At 41.3% G+C, this 16316-nt stretch overlaps 1 protein-coding gene across 1 annotated transcript; it reads left to right on the top strand.

Moving 5' to 3' along the window:
• Positions 1-433: 433 nt before the first annotated feature.
• On the top strand, positions 434-16018 carry sdcbp2 (syndecan binding protein (syntenin) 2). The gene is made up of 9 exons (XM_041050889.1): positions 434-567; positions 4887-4938; positions 5567-5663; positions 8938-9038; positions 9881-10045; positions 11646-11821; positions 12696-12867; positions 13864-13955; positions 14320-16018. Exons 2-9 carry the CDS (start codon positions 4888-4890, stop codon positions 14372-14374), a joined length of 909 nt encoding a protein of 302 aa, XP_040906823.1. The 5' UTR covers positions 434-567; position 4887; the 3' UTR covers positions 14375-16018.
• The last annotated feature ends 298 nt before the right edge of the window (positions 16019-16316 follow it).

The raw sequence follows: 16316 nt of genomic DNA, 5'->3' as shown, positions 1-16316 counted from the left end.
AAAGTCTTTCCAGTAGAGCAGGTTTTGTGTGTTTTATGAGATCTTGGAGGATGAATACAATTTTGTGTTTCATTTCCCTGATTGGTGGAAAAAAATGGTATTGGCTCACAGTCCTTTCTGATATTGCAGAGGCAGAGCAGAGGACAGTCTTGCCTTGCAGATCTGGCCTGGTCCACCCTGACCTAACCCCTGACAGAGTGCAGCAACACAACACGCAGGGAAGCAAAACAAAGCACAAGACAACTAACAGCGTCTTGTTGAGACAAGTGTGTTTTTTTGTTTATGTTTGGGTTATGTAGGTCATGATGGTTATCATAAGCTGTGTCTCATAGCTGCAAAATGGTCCCGGTGAACCAAAACTCATGTGACCGATACGAGGCGTGGCTTATAACGTCAACATTGATTGACGTGTTACCGCGACCAGGAAGCCAGCAGTGACATCACTTTCCAGAATTCCCCTTCAGTACGGTTTGAGCGACGAAGAGAGCAAAACAGAGAGAAACAGGAGTCTGCCGCTGTCTGAGATTCACGAGTGTTTGTGCTGATATACCTACCAAGACATTAAAGGTGAGACTGTCCGTACCAAAGCCTTGTACCATATCTTTCCTAGCGGTAGCTAATTGTGACATCCAGGTTTCTTTTACCTAAGAAGCTAACGTTTCGGCTAAGGTTAGCTCTTTGCTTCCCTGCTGTTTGTGTCGGAACAAAGACGATCGGCTCAGCGACTCAGTTAGTTTGGTCTTTATTCATATACTTTACAGTGTGCTCTGATTTCACCTAACTGTTTGCTAGCTTGTGACTACGATGTTTTTCTGTCTTCTCCATACAGCTAACAGTGTTTGGTTAATTTTTAATGACAGTGAAGTGAGGCGCCGTAACGTTTGCTAACGCTGATCTGCAGCATATAATGTCGTAACTTATCCAGTCATATGACAGAGACACAGCAGTAATACTGCCCGAAAATCATACACACGTTTGTTCCTCAATATTAGAGTGACATGAAAATGCCTCATCTGTTAATTAAGCTACCGTCTGTTAAGCCCTGAGTGTTTTCTCACAGTCAAATACAGCTGCTGTGTTGTCATAGCGTTAATACAACAGCTTATTGTGTCTTTTTATTAAAGATAACGATATGTTATCTGTCTGTAACGTCTGAACCCATACAACACGACGTGGCCCTTTTAATATGTACAGTATGAAGGGAAGGGTGTGGGTCAGTCCTCCTCCTTCCCACTCCCTCTGTCTCTTTCCCAGCCATGTCAATAGACCGGAATAAGCTGCCAAGAAGACCACATTCTTGTATCTAACCAATTCGTTCAGGCTTACTGAAGTTAGCCCTCTCTTTCCTCTCCAGTTTCCTCCAAAGCTTTTGGTTTGCTCAGTGCATACTTTGAAGCCGAGTAGCGATGAGCTCTATAAGAGAATACATTTATGGGCATTTTTATTATCATTTCTGTTACAACTCTAGGAAATGTCCGTTTACATTTCAAACAATTCCACTTGTCCCGTTCATCTGAGCTGCAGTTGCAGAGGTGACTCAAGGATTAGGTTATGTCATTGCAAGAGCTGCCCAAACACTCATTTTTTCCAGGCTTATTCACTTATACCTCCGGCCACGGCCTGTGAGTCTGACTGAGGGGGGAATATAATGGGAGCAAACAAACTGAAAAGTAAACACTAGAAGGTATTAAAATGCCTCTTTGTCTCCTTTAACACAATGATGTACTTGTCTGTGAAGACTGAGAACATCAGAATAGAGTAGTGGTTGAAGTAGCAGGGAGAGTGAGATGTCGCAGCAGTGTGATTGTGGTCGGAAGGATTCAGTTATTTTAGGGGCCCAGTGCTTTTTTCACTTAGTGGTGTCAAATGAATGTTTGACCACACAATCTACCCTTGTGTCTGTGTGACATATCACTGTGGACTCACTTTTGTGATGGTTTATGTGCTTTAAAACATTTGATTTTGTAATGGGTTATTTTGGCTCAGCATGGTGTATTATCTTTTTTTTCCAGGAATGATATGTGGTGGGTTTAAATTAATATGAAAGGGAGTGGATCAGTTCTTTTTTTTTTAACTTAGGTTGAGTATTTTTTTTCATACTGCTGTCTTTGGTATGTGTCAGATCTATCAGTAGGTTTTCTTTGTGTTTGCTTCCTGTTTGAAGGGTCGTCATAATGTCTGCTCTTTTATAATATTACTGTCATCCTCCACTGTTTTTTTTTTTGTGTTCCTTATTGTGTAAGAGATGTCTTGTGATGGTTACACACACAGTTGTCACATTGTGGTGAAGGAAAAGGGTGAGAAATCACTGATGCCTCATATATATTTTTTCATATAAAAGTCAAAGGACCTCAAAGACCAAAGTGCAGTCAGTGCAGTGCAGTTGTTTTTTTTGGTCTTTACTTTAGGGACTCATTGGTCCCACACACTGAACGGTGTATGTGCCAATACTGATCTTCTCAAGAGGATCGTGTTTTGGTCATGACATGACCAGTCCACAATAAATACAGTTTCTTTGATTAAATTCAGTGTTTCCTTTGTTCATTCATTCATTCACTCAGTCATGGTGGGTTGCCAGCTCAGTTTGGCCTCTTGTTTCCTCACATTAAAATAACTTTCGTGCTGTGAGATATACAAATTATAAATTCAAATTCAAGTTCAAGTAACGTAATTTGACATTTGCACAAGTACAGCGAACAAGCAAACTTCTTTCATGGATGTCAGAGTTATAAGCTAAGACCAACAAAGAGAAGGTTTGCTTTAACATGAAAGAGAAACAGGACTATTGTTGTTCAGAAGAGGAAGAAACAGAACATTGAGGTCATACATTGAGTAAACTAAAATTAGTTCAGGTATTGGATTAGTCCTCAGTATTAGAACATGTCCTGAGTAGAGGTATTGGATGTGGTCAGGGGTAGAGCTGCAATGATTAGCCCATAATCACTGAAATTGTTTAAATATTTTTTCAAGCAACAATGACAAAACTTCACAGGTTCCATCTTCTGAAATGTGAATGTTATCTGGTTTTCTGAGTTTCCTATGAGAATAAACGGAATGTGTTAGGGGTCTGGGCTGCTGGTCAGATAAAACAAGGAATCTGAAGGAGAAATGTGAGCATTAGCATTGCCATTATCAAGGCAGATGGGTTTACACATACAGATGTTGGACTCAGGCATACTTGTGTTTAACACCTTTCATAACTTTACTGCATGTCTCAGCTTGTGTTCTTGTCCTGTGGGCACAATGTCAGTCAGCTGACAGACTGTTATCTTTCGTTTCCTCTTCCGTCCTTCAGGCTGCTGTTTTGTTTATGTGCTATGGTAATGAGTTCTTCTCTGTCTAGTTTTGGTTGGAGCTAGACTACATATGTGTGTGTGTATTATGTTTGGCGGCAGCTTCAACTCGACATCAATCACCTGTCGGTACAGGTGCAAGTGTTTTTCGGTGTAAAGTCATTGTCTGAGCTTCAGCAGAAAGCGTTATCAGGAAAACGCTGCTGAAACACAGCAGCACAATGTGGTCGAGCTGCTTCTGCCTGCATGCCCTCTGTCCTCCTTTCATCCAGTCCTTTGGTCCACATGTTCATCATTTACTGTAATGAGTCAAGTTCAAAGTTATCACACACGTATACCTGATGTCCACCCAGCGTGAGAACAAGATTAGATAAGAAGATGTGAGAAGTGGTGCCAGGGTGAAGTGATCCACTGTGAAGTTGCAAAGTCATGACACACATCAGAATAAGTGCCACCATTATTTTCATTGTGCTTTACACATAGTGACAGTGTCTATGCATGCACCCGTCCATTACTTGATGTGTTGTGGCGTTTTGTGCCACTGTTCTATTTCTGGAGCCTTGTTGTCAATGCTACACAATGGTTTTTACAGATAAGTGTGCTGCGTACCTAGATCTGGGCATTGGGCGGCCTTATCTTAAATATTTGTCACTCTACCAAATGCTATTTAGAAATGTGACATTACACATAGGGTGAAATCTGTTAACTATAAAGCAACAATTTCCAGAGGTTTAAGAAAATTAATTCACTCACGATATATGTTGATAGCTGATTTTACCCATGTTGCCCACCCGTAGTTATACTGTAATTATTATCCTCACATCTATTAGTAGATTCAACTGAGGATGCACCTAACAAGTATTTTCATTACTGCGTAATCTGCCAGTTATTTTCTCCATTAATCAATTTGTCTAAAAAATATTTTAAAAAAGAATTTAAAAAATGTACAGTCTACAAAATTAGAACAGCCTGAAACTTAAACATATGTAGTTTAATATCAGATAAGATAGAAAAAAGCAGTAATTCTCACACTGAAGAAGCTGCTAGAAAACACTTAGTGACATTTCAGTCTTTTTATGTGAAACACTGTTTTTGAATATTTATTGACTTGAACCAAATGGCTGTCTCCTTTGTTGTAGCTGTGCTGCCAGCTCCTGAGCACAGTGTCCATCGCTCTCTGGCTCGCTCAGTGTTTGATTTTCTTCATCAGTCACTCATTTATTTGTTTAATCTTCGTACCATTTCATGTTGGCTAGGTGAACAGCACTGCGTTGTTTTTCTCAGTCTAGAAAAGCAAAGCAATGAACTGCGTATGGCTGAAAGCTGCATACAGCTGCACATGTGGTTTTCATTTTTAATGGAATCGTGGGAGCTAGCGTCCCTTTCAAATCACAAAGAGTCATTTGATTCAATGTTAATATACTGTAACGTGTTAATGGAGTTTAAAGGCAATGGATGACATTAAGGTAGCACGAGGATATCCCTGTCAGTCCTCTGGTGGGGCATATCTGGCTGGGTTATTATCTCATACAGCCATGCTGGCCTGTTTCTCTCAGGGTCCTTCACTCATTGCTGTTTGTGTTTTCTCCTTAGGATGTCTCTGTATCCGTCTCTCGAGGACCTAAAGGTCGACAAGGTCATCAAGGTAAGTGTACTGAGGTGAATCAATGTTAGACAGAGCCATCTATCAGATGGTGGATTTACTTCTGTAGTCTGTAGCAGTCTATTCCATTTTTTTTGCCATTGTTCTGACTAATATTAAAAGGGCACACCAGCGATTCTACACATGAAGTTCAGTTTAATCGTCATAAGGGGTACAACACAGACTCTGAAAACAGTTGTATAATATGTTCAGTGACTTTGGAGAAGTTTGAAAAAAACAAACAAAAAAATAATAAAAAATTAGTTTAGTAGCTTCATGGGAACTGTAAAATCCAGGCTTTTAGGAAGATCAGGATATCCTGACCTTGGGCTGCTTTGAATTAGACCATTCTTTGTTTAATCTGTCCCCTGTGAGTCACCCAACTTCATGGAAGTCAACAGAAAGTCACCTAGTGCTATATCACGGAGCATCCTTTTAACTTTGTCACTGTAGCATCACATTTTCATGTCACTGAATTTGTGTGGCTTAGGCCTACAACACACTGTCTCCTTAACAATCCTGCTCTCAAATATTTTATACTGATGGCAATTTCCTGCCTTCCAGTGTTTACCATTTGAAGTCATTTTAAGTGGACTTCCAGTTGACTGTTGTGCGTGTAATTACTTTCTAGGCCCAGGCACAGTTTGCCCAGACCACCACCCCCATGCCTGCCATCACTGAGGGAACCTACCAGCCTCAGCCTGTTACTGCTGGGATGCCAGGATCAAGTGAGTCTCATATAAACCTCTGAAACTTTTTAGAGTTTTGAGAGTTTTATCCCTCTGTTGTGTTATAAACTTGTTCATACTCAGGAAAATTTACAAAAACCCTTTTTACACTAACCTGTTGTTGAAGCACCTTCACCTGCATCCAGTTTCCTTTTTCGTCATCATTTTGTGTCTTTTCCCCTTGTTTCTTTTGTGTGTCACTGTGTGTGGGGGGTCTTTGGTTTTTCTTCTCTGAGGAATCAGTACTGTAGTATATTTGGGACGGATAAAGATGTGTAGAGTGAGAAGACTGGCAGGGGGGGCGGAGGTATGGGGTCTTTGAACAATAATGGGGGTAAATGGACCCCCCACACTGGCTATGATTTCTCTCTCTTTCCCCTCTGTGTTATGTGATTCTCTGTTTCTCTTGTTGTATTTTTGCTAATTTTTGAGTTTTTTGAGTTTGTGTGAACGTGGCCCTGAACTCTGCAGTAAGCTATATTCAGCTGAAACAAAAAAAAGAGAGGAATTAGGCGTCCTCAAAAGATTAAAAGTGGGTAGAAGATGGGCAGGGGGCCTTTTAGCGATTAGAGAACACAACCTTTCTGCCTATTTTCAATCACTTCTCCCCCTTTTCCCATTCTCCCACTTATTCTGCTTCTCTTTTCTCTGTTTGGATGCAGAGTCCTGTGGGCTTTTGGTCTTTTGTTTTTACCTCAGCAGTGCTAGCTATGAGTCACCATGGAGACTGGCTCTGGCAGTTGTGCTGGGACAGGGAATGATGGGAGAAAGAGAGAGGAGGAGGAGCTGATTTGAAAAGGAGGGACAAGTGGGGGTGGGGGGCAGGAGTGAGCTAAAGGAGGAGTTTGTTCTCCTGGTGGTGAGGAGAGAAAGAGAGAGGGAGGTGAAAGGGGATGGCCTGATTGACATCAGTGCTGGACCGCAGCCTGGGCAGATACACTAATGCTGTAAACTGTGGTCACTGCATTTAAACTGCCTCAACAACATGATCTCTCTTCTTCCTCTCTTTTCCTTTTTCTGTCATCATTGTGGGGAAAAACATAATTCATGCATATCCTACATCTGCATTTCCAAAGCTGCAACATCATTTCAGTTGTGATTTGACTTTTCTTTACCTTAAAGCATCAATAAGACACATCTGCCTGCTAAAGCAATATTCATGATTGGCCAGTGGAATTTCTCGGGAGAGATATTAATGCAGCTCCTCATTTGCGGACTAATTTGGGCTGTTTCCCCTGTTATTTATTGGCTGTTTCCCACATACTGTAGCTGAAGATAGACCAGTGAGGAGAAAGCGGTCAGGCAAGAGATAAACTGCAAGAACAGTAAGACTCTCTTGAATTGAATAATATGGCAGAGTTGATTCCCAAGCCAACAAGAATTTGTTTTTTTGATTTGCCTATGTGGATGGATGTGGGTCAGGTGTGTGGGACAGGTGAATGAGAAGAGAAGGTGATAAAGGAGGAAAAACAGTAGGCAGGCCAGCTGATATGACTGGGCTTTCTCACTTTTCTGAAATAATGAAACACATGCAGGGTTTCTTTACAGGGCCTGGTGTAGGAGTAGTACAGGATGAATCGTGATCTGCATTTTTCTATCATTTTTCTCTTTTTGTGTTTGGCCAGCATGTGGGTGTGTTTCTCCCTCTTCCTTTTTTTTATACCATGACCAGAACTTGTCACCAGTTGGGTGACTGGGGCTGACTCCTGTCACCCAAATGACTGACTCAAACCTTGCTGAGACTAAGACTTAGCTCTACCTGGTAAAGTCATTGATGTTGAAACATGGAGTAGTATGTTGTAAACTTGTTGATTATAAGACAGATGGTTATGTATTTGTACTAATACGTATCTATACTGACATACACTATAAAAATGAGTCAGCTCTATATGCAGTCAGCTAATTGTTTTTCATGCAGGTAATTTATTCAGTCACTAAACTAGTTTGTTTATTTAACTTTGTTGATTTAGAAACTGATATATAAACACAACTTAGAGTTTAATATGTAGTATATTCCATTTATTATTTATTTATTTATTCTTCTAATGGCTGCTTCCAGCAGGATAATGCTCCATGTCACAAAGCTGAAGTCGTCTCAAACTGGTTTCATGAACATGACAGTGAGTTCAGTGAACTTCAGTGACCTCCTCAGTCTCCAGACCTGAATCCAATAAAACACTGTTGGTGCTGTCATCATGCATCACTGTGGCACAGCTATTTCAGCGATGAGACCAGTGATGTGACTGGCTGAGAGCGTGTTATATTAATCACCACACCCTCTGATCTGTATTCCACCTCAACCAGCCCGTGTTTGCAGTGCTGCATGTACATGAACCAAAAATAGCAGGTGCACTCAGAGACACCCACAGTAAATTCTAAATAACTGGCTAGCATGCATATTCATGTACACTGCTGTGTGGTCACTGGCTGATTTAGCCACTGACTACCTTCCTTACACGTCCTTTCTGTTACCTTTGCCAGGATAAATGCAGTGATCATTTGCTGCCACAAGGGCAACCACAGCCTCTTGTTGCCAGGAAAGCAATACAGTGATGCAGACAGGCAAGAAGAGAGACAGACAGGTACACACTGTCCCAAACAGGAAAGTAGATAGGAGACAGTAAGAAGGAATACCAAGCTTAATCCTAACACTACCTTATGTCTGTGGTAGTGTGTTAGAATTCAAAGGAGAAGCTCGGTTAATATTCTGGGAAGGAATTTTAGAAATGGACACACACAGTCCGTTGCGAACATGTAGAGATTTTACTGCACCGCAACACAAAGTGCTTATTATCAGCAGCCTTCCAATACGGGCCTCTGTGTAGCCAAGCATGACCCTGCTGTGATGGACAGCATGAATAAAATATAATGTGTAGGAAAGAATGAGATCAGATAAAAAAAAAAAAGACTCAGTTGTGCCTCATGTAACAGTGTTTGTACACCTGTGAATTCAAAACATGAAAAGTACAAGTGGATGGAGACCGAATGGCCTGTGTTCAGTTTTCCAAATTTAGAAAATGGAGGGCTTCAAGAAGGACATGCATATGAATTACCATATACACTAATGTATATATGTAGTCATTATGTATCCTTAAGGTAAACTTCTCCTCCATGTTGTCCCTCTCTCTCTCTTACCAACTACCTGTCTCTCATCCTCCATCTATCCCACCTGTTTGTCCTCCCTCCGTCTGCTCCCCCTACCTCAATTCTTTCCTTGGCTCCCTTTTCCACCCCCCTTCTCCTTCTCCACCCACCTGTATTTCCATTCTCCCAGGCTTGTACCCAAATCTGGAGGAGCTGGGAGACTACATGGGCCTGGCCCTCAACAGTGATGAAGTCCAGAGGAACCTGGCCCTGGTGCCTGTGGCTGACAATGTAAGTGTAATTTTCTCCATCATTCTCTTTGTTTTTTTTTTTTTAACCAACCATTTTACTCCCTGGAGATTTGTTTACAACCTCAGACATTATGCGTCTGCTTGTGTTACTTCTAGTCATGTTGTCATACCCAGGTATCAGTAATTATGTTGGTGAGAGAACATAGGACTTAACATTCATCAGGTGGTCACAAACATGACTCCAGATAAATGATCCTGTTGCTCTGTAACGAGCTGTTTCCGCTGCCCCCAAGTGGCCAGAAATCTGTTTTTAGTAAATGGAGGGAGCCATGAGCTGTCGATGTATCCAAGCACAACAGCACTGGGTTCCTGGAGATCCTCATTACAGAATGACTCATCACAGGCCTGGAGCAGTGTGTGGGAGGGTGTGAGCTCTTCACTCCCCTCCATTTGCATGCGTGTGTATGCGTTTGTGTGGATCCTGCAGATGTCGAGGCTCTCGCAGCACCCAAGCTTGTCAGCTGGCATTTAACCATCTGTGTCTTCTGCCATTTGTTGATATCTTCACCTCTGACATTATTCTTGTTTTTTTTTTTATAGTTTTGCGTTCCTTCGTTGTTGGGGCAAAGCATATTAATGAAGTTTTCAAAAGCAGCGCCTGAAGCATTTCTGATCTCCATCACTGGTGGAGGAGGAGATGAAATAGAGTCCTCCCACATACCTCTATTTGATGCTGCATTCCTTTTCATCTCCAGCTGAATTTTAATGTAATCCAGTTTAATCCTCTCTTCCTCTCACCTCTCCCTCACCCCCCTTTGTTCAACCCACCTCTTCTTTCTTTCTCACCCTCCTTGCTGTCTGGCCTCCTTCCCCACATCTCAGCAAGTGGCAGTGCCGTCCAGCTCGGGTGTCGGGGGGATGGTGCGGCCTGTGACGGGGGCAGACGTTGGCATCAGGCGGGCCGAGATCCGGCCAGGGTTGCGTGAGATTATACTCTGTAAGGACCAGGAGGGGAAGGTGGGACTCCGGCTGAGGGCCATCGACAACGTGAGTCAGCGTCTCAAACTCTCTGACCGACACCTGCATTAATTATTCAGCACAGACCGACTGTTGTTAACACCCACTTGACACCATATAGATGATCCTGGGAAATCTACACCCCCTTCTTCCACTCTCCCACATGAGATCAGGACTGAGATCTGAGTCAAACTTCTTCATGTGGTGTAAACATTCAACCTGTTTTATTCTGTATCTGGAGCATCATGTGATCAGCATAGGTTTTACCAATTTACACATTTACGAATAAAGTGACTACTAGTTGTAAGGTTTTGTTAAAGAAATAAGTCCCTCAACTAGTCAGCTACTTTTTGTGGCAGTAGTGTTATTTATTGGAATATCTGTTCATTTCAATCTGAATAAATATTAAGCGTGTTGTTGCTGTTTAAATAGAAGAACAGAAACACTGTGGTGGAACCATCTTGTCTGACTTGTTTATCCAGAGCTTCTCATGTAGAATGATAAGATTAGACAGATATTGACTTAAATCGAACTTCTACATATGTATGGATACAAATTTCGGTGCCGCACCAGAAAGAACATAGCAGAAAATAAATCAGTAGGCTCAGCTGCCAGTTTATTAGGCACACCTAGCTACTACTAATGCAGTCTTATCCAGAAGCCCTAGCAACAGCAATAAAAATAATTTGTACTTTCATACATCCAATGTTCATTTTTTTGTTGATGGTTTTGGTGTTAGTTTGGAGGCAGTAGCTTGTGGTACTGTTGAACTGTATTGTGTTTGTCTGAGAAGTGTTTCTTGTATTTGATGTACCCTTGTTGATAGAAATGTGATGGACAAAATATTAGAAACAGCAATCATTACTGTCCACAGCACTCACAGGTGGTTTTAGTTGCCCACTACTTGACTAGTAGAACAGTGGATAAAACCCCTGTTTTAGATGTTTGGTTAGCAGCCAAAACAGTGAGTGGGTGGTGTTTATATAGGAGTGTTCTATAGGACAAAAACAAAAACATCTCTTTTGATACTCTGCCAGCTTGAAAGTTGCAATATGCTTAATAATTCAGTATGTACTGAGTTCCACTTACATAGTGGGCAGGGTTGAAATGTCTGAAATGAGTTGGCAAACACAGAAGATTCAGAGTATTGGTAATCGATGTTCTGCTGAAATGAAACAGACGCAGCACATTCACATGATTTCTACACTGTGCAATACAATCTGCTGTAAACTGGAGCCTAGCATTGCACTGAAAGATGAGTTAAGGTGCTCTGTTTATTTTGAATCCTCAAAACAGGCTAACAGAATTGAAATACATTGCACCAGTCCAAGTTGTTTGTTATGCCACACAGACATCGAGTGAAGCAGTGTAACCACCTCAGACACAGTCGTTCTGTGGATCATATTTTATATCCTCTTACTTTTTAAAGTTTTATAAATAATCTAGCAGCGTCTTTTCTCCCTTTTTAAAAGGATCATTTAATCTCTTCTTTCCTGTCCTTGTCTTTGCCTCCTTCCATTTTGGTCCAATCATTTTTCTCTCCACTATCAGTGTCTCTCCTCTGTCTCTCCTCTCTCTTCATTCCCTGGACTCATTTTGAAAGTTCTGTGTTTTCTCTCTCCTCTCACAGGGAGTGTTTGTCCAGCTGGTGCAGGCTAACTCCCCCGCGGCCCTGGCTGGGCTGCGTTTTGGGGACCAAGTTCTTCAGATCAACGGGCAGAACTGTGCCGGCTGGAGCGTAGACAAGGCCCACAAGGCCCTGAAGGCTGCAGCTGAGACCCGCATTGAGCTCGTGGTCAGGGACAGGTAAGGAGTTTGTGGAGCTGAGGACAGAAGATTATAACAGTGTGTCCTTTTGGTGCTACTTTGACCATTGCACCAGTGTTTAACAGCTGAATTTGATTTAGTTTAATCTTTGTCTTGATGGATTTTTTTTGGTCATATTAATTTGGTCATATTAAAATATTATGTTGAGGCTAAAACATCCAGTGACATGAATGCAGTAATGTTTCTGTAGGTGAAGATTTACATATGTGACCACCTGCATTCAGCCTGCACTCATTCCTATCAATAGCATATAAACACCAAAGATAGAAGAGACTGAAAGTAACATTAACATTAAATTTTGGATGTACTTACCCTGCACCTCTGAACTGACATTACTGCAGCAGCTCATGTGAGCGTTCAAAGGAAAAGGCTGGTTAATTGCCTTTGACTTAACTTCCTCAGCATCTGAGTTTATCCGAGGAAAAGATAAGACGAGCTGAGGGTCTTGTGACTCACATCACGCAGGCAGATTCCACATATAAACTTTGCCATGACGTTTGCATAAGAACTTTGAGTGTAAATTAGTGAATATTTTTATATTTCCTTGTAATATTTAAACTGGTGAGATTTTCTATCATGTTTTCCATTTCAAAGCATTTCTATAGTTGTGCCAATGTTTGGCTCCCTCTGCTGGCCCCTCCATCATTTGCACTTTGCTGCTCAGCTCATCTTTTTTAGTCTTGTTTTTATAAACATTGTGATCTTGTTATATTTTCCCATCTGTTTCTGAGTTTTCTCTTTTCTTAATCATAATTTTAAATTTACAGATATTCGGGTTTATTGTAATTTTCAGTAACAAAGCCTTACACCTGTGGACTCCTAATCCTTTGTCTGTGTCTTTGTGTGTCTGTAGGCCATTTCAGCGCACTGTCACCATGCACAAAGACAGCTCAGGCCACGTGGGCTTTATCTACAAGTCTGGCAAAATCACCTCACTGGTCAAGGATGGCTCTGCTGCCCGCAACGGTCTGCTGACTGAGCATTACATCTGTGAAATCAATGGACAAAATGTTATTGGACTCAAGGTCAGACACTTGTTTCTGTGCATAAACTGTTTATTGGCTGTGGAGGTAATCTGTATGGTGTAATCTGATGAAGCAGAGGAACATGGACTAAGAATAATCCAAAATTAGAACAGATCTGTGATTCTCATAAGATGTTTGGTGGCTGATTTGAAGTTTGCACCTGGATGGCTGCTCTCATAATAGCAGAATGTAATAATACGTGGGGACTTGCAGCGGCTTAAAGTAAGTGCAGAACTCACCCAAGTCCAAGTCTGTACAAATGTGAAGTGTTTAGTACTGATTGCTCAGTAGCTTGCTTTTAGTCCAATGTTTGCCCCCGGTAGGCGTGTAGTCTGCCCTGTGATGAGGGCTCTGAAAGTCTTTTTAGTCTGAACTTTGCATTTTGTTTTGCTAGCTCTTTCAGTTTTTCTCCATTTATTTGATGCCCTTCTCTAAAGCCGTGTTCTTAAGGCAGTGATGATAACGTCACACAGGGTGTGTGGATGAAAGGTGGGGAAAACTTTGAAGGGACAAAAGGGACAATTTTAGATTCCATGAGGCTGTAGGGCAGCATTTCAGAAGAGACTGTGGTTTTTGGAAAATTTACGGATACAACAGGAATCTTATGTCAGGTCACACGCACTTAGGTCATGACCTGATGTAAATGACACATGATGTGGAGCAGTAATCAGACAGAGGGTTTTGCTACAGTATTTTCTTTGGGCACCAGAATGTGATTTTGTTGATTGTATGAAGAGTTTTGAGAACACGTCTTTCTGAAGGACGCATTTGCTGTTTCGTAAATGGAAACACAGTTTTGGTCTTTATTCCATCTGTTCCCAGTGCTACTTTTTTCCTAACAGTACATCAAAACAATGGAGAAACACTGTAAAATGAAGGTGTTTTACAGAACCTTGAGTCTAATGTTAATTCATTAATAATTCATTAATAATTCATTAATAGTTAATTAATTAAGCGAGGTCCTGACCTGTCACTGTTCCTGTGTGGAAATTCCAGGATTCTCAGATAAAGGATATTCTGAGCACCTCTCCCACCGCCATGACCATCACCATCATGCCCAAGTTCATCTATGAACACATGATTAAGAGGTAAGACTCAGCATTTCACCTAATCAAATCAATCTTTTCATTAGCTTTGTCCATTCACACCAGTGAGTAAATGATCCAGCTGTGTCTCAGCTCAGGGCCTGTGATTGTTACTCCACTGATTTTCCAGGGATTCTGGTGAAACACACCACCAGTTACAAAGGTCAGTGGTAAACTGGCCAAGGTAAAAAAAAAAAAAAGATCCTGTAAATGTGATAGATCTTTTTCAGGGATGAAGAAACTGGTTCACTCACAGTTTGCCTGCAGCATTCGAAGGAAATGAAACCCTGAATGTTAATGCGAACAGTTGTTTTTTTGTATGGTCCTATGATCCTGTCAGGCTTATTTGTGTGACTTTCTTTTCCAGGATGTCCACGGGTCTCCTGCGGTCAGCCATGGATCACTCTGTCCCAGAGGTGTGAAGACCAGGAACAGGACTGCAAACTGTCAGGATGTCTACAATACAGAGATATCTCTCTTGTTCTCTCTCTCTCTCTCCCTCTCTCTCTCTCTCTCTCCCTTTTCCGTACTTGGATCTTTTATCTGTCTCTCTCTCTCTTTCTGTCTTCATACCAAATCACCTCCTGCATCACAATCATCATCGCTGCCGTTTCTCATCTCTCTTAACATAATCTGAAAAGGCCTTTTTTTTCTATTCTTCAGTTGTTCAGTATCATCTTTACATTTTCCTCATCTCTGTTGACATTTGTACTTTTTCTATGTTAACCTTGTAGTCTGATTACATGTTTACTTTTACTCGTTTTGTATTTGAGATCAAGGACAGTACAAAATGTTTTTTTTAAGCCATGCACACTATCATGAGTCCAGAGCTTCCTCCTCAGTGTGGAGATGAACCGTTGGCACGTGACGTTTCACCTTGTCAAAATGCTGTAAAAGCCAGTGGTTGGTCATCAGAATCCTACAGTACCATGTAGATTACGGCTGCGCTCTCAGTCCCTGCACTTGGCCCGCAATGTGTGTACATAAATAATCCGAGCTGAGCTAACACCTGGGGCCTCATGTGAAAAAGTTTGCTGACTTTGACTTTGCTGACTTCTTGATTCCAGCCTATAGTCACTTTTACTTGGCCAGTAAAACTAATAGGTTTTAGCAAAGGAGTTGTTTTTAGTTTACACCATATATTGGTGAAAATTAGAGTTGATTTTGGCATCAAGATTTTTTTTTAAATTTTTTTTGGTTAACACGCAACATTTATAGATCTTAGACTCTAACATGTAAGTGAGAGATACGAAGTAGCTGTTTCCACCTTCTCCAAGAGATGGCGATGTATCATTGCATCACATTTCCTGTCTCCGCGGGCAGATGCCATGATGAGAAATTCATAGGTACTGGGAACACTGTGTGCACATTCCAGGGGAAAGTGTAGGGAAGAGGGCAGTGGTAGATGTTTGTTGCCCTATGCAGCTGAGACCTGGCCCTGTCCACAGACATTATGGGAACCATGGGATGGTGAAAGGCACAGGTAATCAAGATCCTAGCTCCGCGTGTGAGTGTTTGATACGCTTCCATGGCTTCAGACTGAAATTTTGAAGGGAATTGTTGGTATTTGTTTGGACAGGGTCTGTGCTGGGCAGACCCACTAAGTGCACTTTCCACTACCTTTTAAGAGGTTGACTTTCCTGTATCCATTTCAGCAGTTAAATCCAGTAGTCGTGTTTGTGGTGCCTCATGTTAACGAGAGAACTCATGAAAACAAACTTGTGTGTTAAATATCGTAAACTGCTCAGATTTGATGCTGAAAATCATCTGCTCAAATGAAAAGGCATTTAAATTCCACATCATGGGCTTAGCCAATGAACCTGCTCTCCTCTGCAAAGAGTTGTCAGCGGACTTCCCCCTCTGTAATATTCCTTCTTTGACTGTTGAGCACAGTGAGACCGAGCTGAGCTCACAGTTGTGAATTTCTACTTGTTATATAGAGTTGCTCCTTTTAATGCTGTTCATGTTTGGATGCATGTATTCCTTTAATTTTCTAGGTATGCAATCTGATAAACATCACTGTCATTCTGTAAAAAAAAAAAAAAAACAGTTAGAAAAACCTAAAAGTTTATATACGAATGTAACCAAGATAATATTGTAAAACAAATAAACAGTCTTTCCGTTCACATTAACTCGGTGGCGTTTGTCATCACCCTCAACGTTACACGGATCGTCGTACTAATACGTGGTTAGGAAAAAAGTAATTACACAACACTGTCACAATAATGAGACAAACACACAGATGAAGACAACAGAAACGTTTCCTCCATGCTGTTTAATATAGGGGCTTTTGGTCTTTCTTTATACAGTGTGGTGGGAGTGTGAATGGAGAAGTCATCTACTCATGTCTTTTACTGTACACAC

Source organism: Toxotes jaculatrix, chromosome 2 (assembly GCF_017976425.1).
Source record: "Toxotes jaculatrix isolate fToxJac2 chromosome 2, fToxJac2.pri, whole genome shotgun sequence".
Lineage (NCBI taxonomy): Eukaryota > Metazoa > Chordata > Actinopteri > Toxotidae > Toxotes > Toxotes jaculatrix.
This window is presented reverse-complemented; position numbering and strand designations above follow the sequence as displayed.